Genomic DNA, 12,501 nt, shown 5'->3' with positions numbered 1-12,501 from the left:
TAATCGCATTACATCTTCATTAACATGCCGTGAGTCAGGGCTTAAGCTCATCACACATGCCTGGAGGAATGGAAGAATGGGGAGAAGCGAGGAGGGGGGAAGAACAGAGAAGGACAAGACAGAGCCAGGGGTTTCCCTCGTGGCAGGGACTCCCTCCTCCACACGGTGCTAGCTGTGCATATGTCTGCGTGTGTGTGTGTGTGTGTGTGTGTGTGCGCGCTCAAATTAGTGTACGACCTGTTCTTGGGTGGGTAAAGTAGCCAACATGTAATGTCATGTATAAGGCAGATTCGTCATACATACATGACATTCATTTCTTAATATGTTTAATGTATCATGACATGAATAATTCAATCTTTCCTTCCAATCCTGTTAATTATGTAAGATTTTAAGACACACGAACATAAATTCTCATTTTGAAATACTCACATGTGATTGGTCAACTACAGCAGCTGCCCTGGGGTCCAGCCACGCTTTAAATGTAGCGATTATTCATATGGTACTTTTAATCTTCTATTACACAAACAGCATGTAAAGGTCAAGTTGGCTGCTTTGGTTCCGAGCTGTAAACACACATACGCACCCACTACAACACTTACTCACCTGTTTGTGCCTGAAACACACCTGGCTGGTCAGCTGATCGTGGTCTTTGGGTCTTCACCTTCAGGTCGTCATCATATGGGTCTGGAAAAGACAACGATTTGCGTAAGGATTAAGCATATACTGACGAATGGATGCCCAGTCTGTTTACTACTGTACATGTAACTGTGTCGAGGCATACAGAGAGCCGGATTTAAAGGTAATAAGTGCCCATCAGCACCCACTGCTATTTTGTTCATCCGGAGAAGTCATAAAAGGCAAGTTTTTTTAGTACATCCAAAACACGACTTTGGCTAAATAAAAATATAAACGCCTACATTTGCTTGGCTCGCTCCTCGTAGCTGAATATTTAAAGAACACACTGATACACTTCAGCTCACGTCGTGCTGAAGATGATGAGGGGAAGTCGGCAAAATAACCTCAGAAAATCAGGAGGAAGTCAGCTCATTGGCTTGGAGGGAAAACATGAGATGTCAATAAAATAAACATGTATTGAACGCGACGTGATAGTATTCACAATTTAGCGTGTATATCAGAGAGATGATTTTAACTGGAACACCTCATATGAAGAGCATTTGTGGAAGTACTGCCTAGAGAGAGAGTATGGAGAAAGTGAAATCATGCAACATATCTAAGTCGGTTTTATCTCAAGCGATACAAACATACGGAGGCATGAGCGCAGACTGTTCTCATCTGTGCAAATGGATTTGTAGGCTTAGTTTCAGCAACACAAGACTTAATCAACTCCCTCGGCAGAGGAAACAATCCTTGATTTAGCAGATCTTTTTCACTTCTCGCCCATGGGACTCTTTCAAGCGGCTGCATTTACGCAAAGAAGCTGAGACACACGGCGTGTCTGCGGTGCATTATCCACATGCAATGTGATTGTGCGTGTATACACAAGTTCACGGAGCGCAACAGTGGTTGACCCTGAAATTTTCCTCGTATTAGCTTCAATCAAGGAGTTGACCCGAGGAAGAACAAAAACACATGCACATCTTCCCCTGCCTCGGAACACACACACACGGGTACGAATGCCTGGAAAGTGCGCTGAGGTTCTGTCATGATTTGTCAATTGCCCATTGGCAGCGGCCTTCTAATTTGGTCTTTTACAGAAAACAACTCTTTGTCAGGATTATTTTTTTTTGTTTTTAATCCTCTAGCTCTCACTCTTTCATTCATACTATCTCCCCCCTATTCCCTTGTTCTGTGGCTTGTTCTCAGCAGGACCACTTGTGCTCTAAGGCCAAAGAACAATATTTCTAACCACAGGAACAATGTCATAATTTTTGTTTGTGTGCTGTTTAAAAGACATCTGCAGCTGGCTACATCCCTGGGTGAAAGAAATAGACTGGTGCTTGTGTGTGGGTTGCTAGTTTCAATTTGTTTTCCTCGCAAACAGAAATTAGCAAATGCAGCAACAGCGCTGTGAAAATATTTTAGAAAGCAATAAAATATCGAGTCTTTTTTCGGCAATGAGATGAATTGCCGAAAAAAGACCAGGAGCACATATATGCATTTAATGTGACAATCAAACCGAGAGTTGAGCTGCACATGCCAACAGCCCTAGGCCACAGTCAGGGCAGTGCAGAAACTAACACCCACTTGCTTAGCTGCAGGTTTTACAGTAACATTTTCGATGAAAAAACATTAAACCTCTGTGTCAGGATATATGTGCTCCTAGATTTCATAACACAACTTATCCTTCTAACAGATCAATATTCATCAGCTAAAAATACGTCTGAAAATGGTGCAATCAAAACTTTTAAGGTTTAAACTTATGCAAAAAGTGAACTTTTCACCTACCAGAATACTTTTCCTCTCCGGCTCCTTAATAATTCTCTCTCTCCAGATGACTGTATGTGAAACCACTTCCCAGAACAGCAATTGCCCAATCATAGCTTAGCAACAGTTACTAGGCACAGAGGCCCTGTCAAGCTTTTAATGGCTACAGTATATTAAGGGTGAATCTTGGTACCTTAAAAGTTTGGAGGGTGGTGTCTTTTTTTTCCCTTCCAAAGCCAAAGATACAACAGCAGAACTGTATGGAACATGTATTGAACGGTGTTTTCTTTTCACATAAGGTGCCAACAATGGCATGTCCAGTAACCCTGTATTATTTCCAAAGCCAAGGTGTACTCTACTCAAAATTAGTTAGGGACATTGGGATATTCTGGTGTTTCATTTGATTGTTTATTCTGTGACATATCAGATTTTTTATTATCTTATTTTTTGTGAATATTTTTGGTCCTGAAAAATAATGCCACACATTTCATTTGACTTTTATTGCATATCCATGCACACACACACATGCATCCATATCCCAATATCCCTAACTCATTTTGATATAGCTGACTACATCATTTTGAGGGGGGTTATGGGTTATGTAAGAAAGATGCCTGTTAAGACTGTAACATACACTACCTCAGAACCATGAGAACTAAAAAGTAATAGCAGCTCAGTCCTGCTGTTGATTTAGTTTGGGGAAACTTGCACTTCAGCAACCAGTTAAACTAGAAAGCGTTAGGTCTGCTCTCTCAGTCCTTCATCCTGCATCCTTTAATGCATTTTCTCTTGTAAAAATGTGAAACAATGAACGTGAATCTCTGTGCTGCTTGTCCAACTATGCTTTTCTATATTTTAACATACTGTATGATACTAGCCTATACAACAACACGTCTTTCACATGACTCACCAACAGGTGAGGATGCTAACCTACCTTTCTGCTTGTGACAATACATCAGTATTTTAGCTTAATGCCTGTAACCATGGCTGATTTTGTTCCCGTCACTTTTTTAAAGAATAATTAGTAAAAAGTGTGCTCAAAAAAATATCTTGCACCAAGAAATGTTAACTATCTATTATCATATGAGGTCTATTCAGACCTGATATGATACCCCATTATATATTATATTATGTATATACTATTCTATTTCTTATCTTTTTAATTTATTATATTGTTTATTTTTTATTTGTATTATTGTTTGTTGTAATATTCCTGACCTTTGGCTGCTGTAACAAAGAAATGTCCCCATTTGTGGGACAAATAAAGGATTTCTGAGTCTTAGTCTGATTCTGATTCTGATTATATTGCCTAAAAGCGGATATTAGACTGTTTTGTTTTTTTTTAATCTTTTTTTTTAGCACTTATAAACGCCCTTAGCTGTGTGTGGTCGAGTAAGAGAAAGAGAAAGAGGGAGAAAAGAGATGGCGAATGCAAGCAGAGTAGGGGAAAAAAAGGCTAACAGTTTGGGCAGTAATGAACAGTATAGGTCACAGTGTGCCAGTTAATAAATGCATCAGCAAAGATCAGTTTTCTGTGTTTCCCAATTGCTGGAAAAGTGGAAGGGGTTACTCTCTACCCTACCCTACCACGGGTTATGTACAGGTTCAAAGCAAATTATACTCAGAGTACTTTGGTGGGAACAAGTGGTTAAATGTGACAGTTTATTATCAAACTTAATGTTGATTTAAGTAATTGGGCATGTATTTAAAAAAAAAAAAGTGCCACATTAGCTAGCTACTGCTTACAAAATCTGCTTGTAAGAGTAATTGTTTCAGCCAGCAAAAGCCACAGTTGTGGGCTGATATAAGAAGCCTGCTTTTGTCTAATTCTGTGTGAAATCAAAGACCCTCCCCATCCTCATCCTTTTCAAATACCTCCTGCTGTTCATGCCTGCAAACAGGTGGCACAAAGCTAGCGATGCAGCCCATATGATCCCAGAAAAACATGTGCTGCTAATATTACCATCCCACTGATCCACTTAAGTGAGTTTGGTAGGCTTAAGGTCTGACTGCCTGCTGAGGGGATTCATGAGTTGCATAATTAATCAAATGAAACAACGAGATACCACCAACCAACACTGACTTTTAAACTTTTCAGACAATGTATTGATTTATTTTTAGAGCCACAGGGGGAATGCTGGTCCCAATCTGTGAGTTTGCGAATCATTTTCTGGCCGAATCCAGCCCAAATAAAGCCCTCTGTGTGGGTGTATACTCTACACATCTGTGCTTCTGAGACACCGAGGTCAGTGAAGCAGGACAGAGGAGTAATGTCTCACATAAAATGACCAGTGAGGACCCGCTATCTCTTCATTTCTCTCTATCTCTGCCTCTTTTTGTCTCTGTCTCTCTCTTTGTTAAGTCTCAGGCATGTATGGTTTAGACGGGCACCGGTGCCGAGTCCAGCACAATTCAAAGGAAAGATCAATATGGATAAACCCCCTTGAGAGTACTGACCTTTACAAACCTCCACTATATTGTTTAATGTTCTGGACTGCACTTTAATGGATACACCATCACACACTTCATCAAATCATCTTGCCCTCTCTCATCCCCACTTTTTTTCCACCCTTTTCAGCTGTTTCTTCACCTCCGGGGGAATCTACTTTCCATCTATAGCCGGCAGTATCACTTCCAATCGTGAGAAGGGTCGATAATCCTGTGATTGGCCGGGAGCAGAGGTGGAGATATGATATTTCAGCGATGGATTTGTGTCATCTGATAGAAGTGTCAGTGAAGTGAAAACGCATTTGAGCGTCGCCCCTTGACAAATGAAGGGATCGCCCGTGTTACAGCTGCATCAAGAATCTAAAAATTATAGGTCATCATCAATATATTATCGTAATGTGAGGGCATTGGAGTCACAAGTCGAGGTGTGCTAAAAGCGACTTCTCTGAACCTGCATTTATACAGTTGATGTTAAAGGAACAGAAATAACTGTTGGAGGCAGTCCTTGTCCTCGTCCTTGTTTGTGTCAACCCATTTCAGCTGTCTCATGTGATTAATTACCTCCGCCAAGGTGGTTATGTTTTCACCCATGTCCATATTTGTTTTGTCGGATTGTCAGCAGGGTTACATAAAAACTACTGGATACAGTTCCTGAAATCTTGGATGGAGGATGGGTCTTGGCCCATTATAGACCTCATTAACTAACTTGGTGTGGATCTAGATTAAGGGACAGCTCAAGGTTTTTTTTTCTCACTTTCTGTAACATTGCGTGGTGTTTTTCAACATTTTCATTAATTTCATAATGCATGGATCTTGATGAAGAAAGTCAGACATATTTAGGTGGCTGCTCTCTATGTTTGAGTACAGTTTTATGCAGATCCTAGATCTAATTTCAGCAGTTATGGGTGGTTTCAAATTTAGGGAGATGCAGGACAATTGAGTTTGATATTGTTAGGCTTGACTGAATAAAAGGGGACTGATAGGCCTGGGAGGAGGTATGCGTTCTACTGAGTGTCGTTCTAGTTTAATATCTTGAAGCCCAGGAATTTTATCCTGAGACAAAATTTAGCATCTGAGGCATTGACCAAGGTTGCAGGGCTTCCAATGTAGCCAGTGGATATCCAGATAACTGATATCCGAGACTTCCTCTCCACGGTTTACAGTCAAATTAGCAGCTCTAGACTTTTAACTGATCTGTATATGAGAAAGCCAAATCGTCATCAGATGATCGATGGTGGATTCTGAGGTGTTTGCCAAGGTGTTCTGCCTCTTTAGCTCTCCACACACACTGCTTACCCGTGATAAAGTTATTGGTCTTTACCACTCGGACTGCAAATGGAAACCATAACCACCAAAATCGTGTCCCATATGTAGATATCATGTACCATAGAGATTACTAGTCCTGTGGTTGGCTGGGTGTTAACTTTGATATTTTACATATGGGTGTACAATAACTAGTTCACCAAATGAAAGTGCTGGTTTTACTGTTTAACTAGTTATTTTTTGTAAAGTGCAGCACAGAAACAGCTCAATTTCAACAAAAGGGTCAGGGTGTGCTTGTTATTTGTAGATAACAACTTGTTGATAAGACTCTGTTTGCTTAGTCAGAACTCAACTGCTGAGAATAAAGCAGTGATTTTCAACCAGTCTCACCCCCCCCATTCGCTCGGGGCTATTTTCTCTCTTTCTTCCCAACAAACAAACAGTTGATAAAGTAGCATGTAGAAGGACAAAGTCCCATTCACAGCCTGCTGAGCGCTATCACTCAGCAGGCAGGGGCTTTTGTCAGACTCCTCTACTTGATGCAATGAGCAGTGGGATACCCTCAATGAACACACACAAGCTTGAGGACATCAACACAGCATATCCAACAAATAAATACACACATTAGCAAGGACACCAAAGCTCAAATATACCTTGATGTGGCACTAGCACAGACATGCACTGAGACCCGTACACACCTACACAATAGGAAGTAAATATAGCTGATAAATAAACGTCATGCAGTAAAGCGGTTTTGAGCCCGTACAAAGCAGCAGGCAGGGGAAGGGGATTGGGGCAGAGCCAGTTAGAGCCACAGGCTCCTTTGTCAGACTGAGCCGGGATTTAAGCCTGCTGGGAAGATTGTATATGTGTGTGTGCGTGTGTGTGTTTGTGTGTGTACGGCAGGAGAGCACATATGGTAATATGGTAAAACAACTGTGTTAAGTAAACGGCACGTACGAAAACAGTGGCACGGAAATATTCGCAGTGGCTGTCAGCTCTTTCAGTGCAGCACATATGACTGAATGCACTCTACTAAACACGCACACTTGCAAACACACACACACACACACACACACAGCTATTTCTCAGCCGTATATCAAATCTGAGCTTATAGCTTTCTGGTGATGTCCATTTACTCCAGGGTCCATCTGGGAGAGCCCAAACTGATAGAGGCACACTATAATGGACTTTTTATAAGCTACTGGACAGACAGACGCACTCCATCTCTCTCTCTCTGACTCGTCTCTCAACCCTTTCTCTCTCAGCAGCAGATATGAAGAGAGAAGTTGAATCAGGTTGGTACAGGACACTGTCTGACTGTGGGGGCCTCAAGGTCATTTGTGTGCCTTCAAAATGGATTCAAAATCTAGTTTTCTCAGCCCCACAGGCTGGCTGTTGTTTTGTCTCGCACGTACACACTCTCATATATACACACATATCAACACAAGCCTCGCTGTACATCCAAACTGCCAAATTGCCTTTGTTTCGTTTCACTTTCATTCGCAATCTCAAATTGCCCTTTTTTTTACCCCGTTTTTCTTTCTCTGATTAGATATTTTCAAATCTTCCAACTCCCACAACGCACAGTCATTTGGTCTACCGTTCTGCCCTCCACCCCCTCACCCTCTGTCTTCTAGCGCAGCCTTCCTTTCACTCCATTCCATAACAAGATGAGAATTTAGATGGATTTACAGTCCAGTGGACTCACAAAGCGCAAAAATACGGAGCTACAATCAAAGAGCAATCAATGCAGGAATGGCCAGAACAATTCATTCAAAGCAGGGTAAGCAAGATTACTGCACTGCACTGGCCGGATCAATTACAGACAATTACACCCATGGTTTAGCATGTTTGTGTAGGAACCTCTGTATAGTGCACTTACAAAGGCAAGTGTAGCAGTGTTTACAATCATGGCTAGAAGTATGTTAAATGGATCAATGTGAGATAAGCTGGAGCCCCGAGTGAACTTGTTGCAAAGCCAGGGTTGGTGCACTTTGTATCTCTGCCTCAGTCTGATACTACAGATATCACAGTTGCCAGGGTGAAGACTTTGTGTCCAGATTTCTTATTGTCCAGACATCTTATTGTCTGTCAATCTGACAGGGAACTGACGTCAATGTCATTTATTGAACTACAGCAGATAAGAAAGCAGATGCCATTAAAGAAGATTAAGAGTTTTACTAGCAACTCTGTGATGCTGTACTCAGAGGTTTCAGCATGGTAACATGGTCACGATGACAATGCTAGCATGCTGGTGTTTAATAGCAGGTATAATGATTACCATTTTAACCATCTTAGTTGTTTTCATAGGTATTTGGTCATAAACCAAAGTATTAGGCAAATTAAACCTTTGACGCAATGATGGGACTAGATGGAAAGGTAAAGGATCATTTAAGTTTATTACAAATCATCCTGAAGGTAACATGAATGCCTGTACCAAATTTCACAACAATCTAATTACAAGTTAGCAAATTATTTCATTGAAAACCGTCAAGACCAAGACCAGTGCAAATCCCACAATTCATGACACACAACAAAAGGTTTTGAGACCTAGAAGATTTTGTATATCAAAATAAGTTTCAGAGAGAGTAAAAACAATAGGGATGTTATTTAAAATGCTTTTTCCTCTGAGAGGTTCATTAAGCCCAATGTTGGTAGAATCCTGCCACCCCATGGAGAAGCTTATAGTCCTTAGCGTGATTTTAAGACAAAAGCACTAAATCATGAACTCTGAACACTGACAGTGCAGCCTGTGATCTGTGGTCACATGTCTTCTCCCCCCTCCTGCTTTCATCTTTCCTCTGCTGCTGTCCCTCTGACACAGATCCACCAGAAACAGCACCAAAAGACATCTGCTGAACAAAACTTGGCCTGTCACCATCAGGCTTTTCAAATGACAACAGCGACATGTATGCGCTTGACACAGCCACACAAAAAGATCGATTACTGCTCACATTTGCCTCTGCAGTGGTCATAGTTGCCATAGCAACACCGTCATGCTGATGCCGTAAAGACAGGGAAGGCATGCGGGTGGGGGGGCTTGCAGGAAGACGGACGGAGGGAGGTGGATTATAAATCAGTGTCCGCACTCGGCCACCGGTCCTGCGTCTGACGGAGAGGTGAATGGAGTCGGCAGACGGTCGTTCTCAGCTGTGATGGAGGGCAGCTGCCGTGCTGTTGCTATGACTCAAGTATTCTATTTCTTTCTGCCTGTTTCTTATTTGTTCTGTCAGTTTCTTTATGCTTTGTTTTTTTTAATTTTCTTTCCTCTTTTGGAGTCCATTATTTCATTATTTCATTATTTATTTTCATCACTCTCAATTATATTTCTTATGTTTATCAGTTGTTTCCTGACTTTTCTTTCATAGCAACAAGCAAGTTCTGTTGACATGTATTTATTGCCTTGGTGTGAGTGTCTGCAGTATCTGCATCTCGCTTATAAGCGCACATGTTAATGCTGGCCATGCTGGTTCATTCAAGCATGGCATTGATTCCTCCTTCTGGTAATCAACGATGAAAGCAGCCTGTGCACCCTGCTAAGAAGAGATCTATGTGCAATTTATGACTGCTGAGAAAAAATCAGCCACATCTGCCTCCACACTGAAATGCATTCGTGCAAGTGGTGCTTCATAAACACACACACACAAACTGCATTCGCATGGGCACTTAGCTCGCAGGCCAAAGCAACCCGGAGCGCACTCCGGCAGGTGGTTTTCATGAATCATAACAGGGTGGCATGAGAAGAGTCAGACCTCGGGTCTTCACTTGGTAGAAGGGGCAGAAGAAATGATACTCAGATGCGCACTTTCACCCTCAGCCTCTCTCCTGAGAACACAAACCCTCACACACCACTTACCTCTACTCTGTGAACTACCTCCCATCAGAGGGAAGGGTCAGCACAACAGGACAGGGGAGGGCAATCTTTGGGGCCAGATACGCTCACTGCACATGGACATGCACCCCAACACTTATGCGAGTCACTCATAGATGTACTTAGTTTGGCGAGGCAGTTGCGAGGCACTGCTCTGGTCTACAGCCAGACCCACTTTTTGTTGTTTTGTTTTTTTTCTTTTAGGTAAGCTGGAAGGATGAACCCATGTGAGAAAAAGTGATAAGAGAGCAGAAAATAGAGGTGAAACCCGAAAGTAAAAAAAACAAAAAACTAAGCAGCTGTACGAGTCGGTGACAGCCAGATAACTCTCCTTTGAATCATGAAAATGAGACGATGGCCTAGATTTTTGCCCTCTCTTTTCAGCTGTTATAAGTTGAAAACTGGAAAATACAACATGCATATTGTCTTGGTATCATTGATGCAGCTCTGCTTTTTATAAATGTTCTCTTTGTGTATATTTTTCTTTATCATGTGCTTCTCTGCAACTATTATATGCTTTGATACAGTCTGACACAGCACTGTGTTCAGTTCAGGTTTAATATCTGCTCCACTTATTTTGTACTTTTCAGTTATAGTACAGTATGTTCTGTGTACTTCCTGATTTTATTTTTTTGCCATTTTTTTATATAATTGCCTTTCTATTGAGCACTGTTTCCATAATATTACTGTATGAGCATGTTATTTTCCAAAATGTCTGTAATATTCTGGGAAAGGCGATGCCATTAGAACAATCTGCTCCACAAACCAATACACATCAATAAGCTTTGCGTTCCCATTCACACAAATACTCAACCATGACTTCATGCACATGTAAGAGGCATATGCTCGCTCATACAATCATGCTCTCATCCACTCAAAACTGAGGAGAGTGACCTTGATGGCTTGTGCAGAAGAATTAAATATGACTGGTTTTTAGATGGAGACTTAAGTAGCCAGCAGTGCAGCTCCTCAGACTGTCAGGAAGCCACAAAGCAGAAGAAAATATCCATGTAAATAAACTCATAACATATTGAAAGCTCTCAAAGTGTCAGAGGTGCATTTAGAAGAAAAGTGCACAATGTTACAGCGCTAAAGCTCAGCATTAGCACAGCAAAGAAAGTGATTGGCTTATTTCATCCATTACAGTCACTGGCTCATTCAGCCACTTACTTGTAACATTCAGTCATATTAATGCTGATGTACAGCGTAGCCACCAAGCACTTTTCCCACCTCCACTACACCAACCTCCTCCGTATGTGAACAAACATTGTTGATGTATGTTAAGTTCAATGTTTGCGTAGCTGCATGTCACATGTACGGAAGTTTCATGGTAAGTAAGTTATAATTACCAAGGAACATTTTTTAAACTGCTTTGAGATTACCCCAAATTACAACAATACCTCAAAATCTATTGAAAAATCACCCCAGTGTTATTCAATAATGACACCCTGTTAAGTCCTAACAAGCTGTTAATAAATAATTAATTTATGGGGTGGGGGGGTGGGGTGAGGGTGACATTGAACACTGCGTATATCAAAATGTATGTTTTTGCACATTAGTAGTATATAAACAAAATTTCTCGGAGATAGGATTGAAAGTCTACCTGTACAGCACATCTGTTCTAAATGGCCATTTCACTGAGACAAGTGTCTCCGAGTGACTGAACTTCCTCCAGGCAGGCAGCTCGCTCGGATCAGTATTTGGAACTCCTTATCTAAGGGACTTAAACGGATCACAGTGAGGATCATTTTAAACTCAAGTTGAGAGTTCTTTTGAAAATTTCATGAAAAGTTAAATCCATATCACTCGGCAGGAGTTTTGACTGAAGTCGCTACATTGTTCTTCTTGAAACCATCTCCAGTTGTTTTAGAAGAGTGATCAGGCATTTAGTCACGGGTGATCAAGGTCGCTTTCATTAGGATTCATCGACTACTTATCTACTCAGGCCCAGATCTATGAAACATTGTACCATTGTAGATAAATCCTCAATATATTTTTTGCATTCAGCACAAAGTCCTGCTGTAATTCCATCCACCAAAAACTGTTTTTTGCTTGGGGTGCACTTTGGGTCTCTCGTGTATTATCATTGGGGATATGCCTGCTGGGTAAGGTTGAAGTTTTGCTGTGATGTGAAGCATTAATCACAGAAGTCCTCATTCTCAATAACTCTCCTTTTCTGGCAGATATGATTAATATTTGGCATTAACAAATGTGACTCTTGCCAGTTTTTCCCCCTGTGTGACAGAAAGAGGAATTTCACAACACCTGCGGAGGACCACATTCTGTGAAACTATGATTGTAACTTTGAGCCCATATACACTTTATTGGTGGTAAAAAAGAAGGGATGGCTAGCGATGTAGTGATATCCCAGACACAACAACCAGAGGAAAATGACAGTGAGAAAGACAGGAGTCATGGACAAATCATGCTTGATAGATCCTGCAGACAGACAGATTCAGGGCTACACACTGAACTTCAATACTTTTTTGATACTGACCTAAAAGTGTCTTTTTCAAAGAGGATTGAAAACT

At 41.2% G+C, this 12,501-nt stretch overlaps 1 protein-coding gene across 1 annotated transcript in view; it reads right to left on the bottom strand.

The window, feature by feature from the left end:
- Positions 1–12,501, bottom strand: part of adgrb2 (adhesion G protein-coupled receptor B2) — a 147,135-nt gene that overhangs the window by 109,004 nt on the left and 25,630 nt on the right. The window contains exon 2 of the mRNA XM_073463201.1: positions 604–684. Coding sequence (XP_073319302.1) covers positions 604–684 — 81 coding nt within the window. The remainder of the gene's footprint in view (positions 1–603; positions 685–12,501) is intronic.

Source organism: Pagrus major, chromosome 3 (genome assembly GCF_040436345.1).
Source record: "Pagrus major chromosome 3, Pma_NU_1.0".
In the NCBI taxonomy this organism is placed as follows: domain Eukaryota; kingdom Metazoa; phylum Chordata; class Actinopteri; order Spariformes; family Sparidae; genus Pagrus; species Pagrus major.
This window is presented reverse-complemented; position numbering and strand designations above follow the sequence as displayed.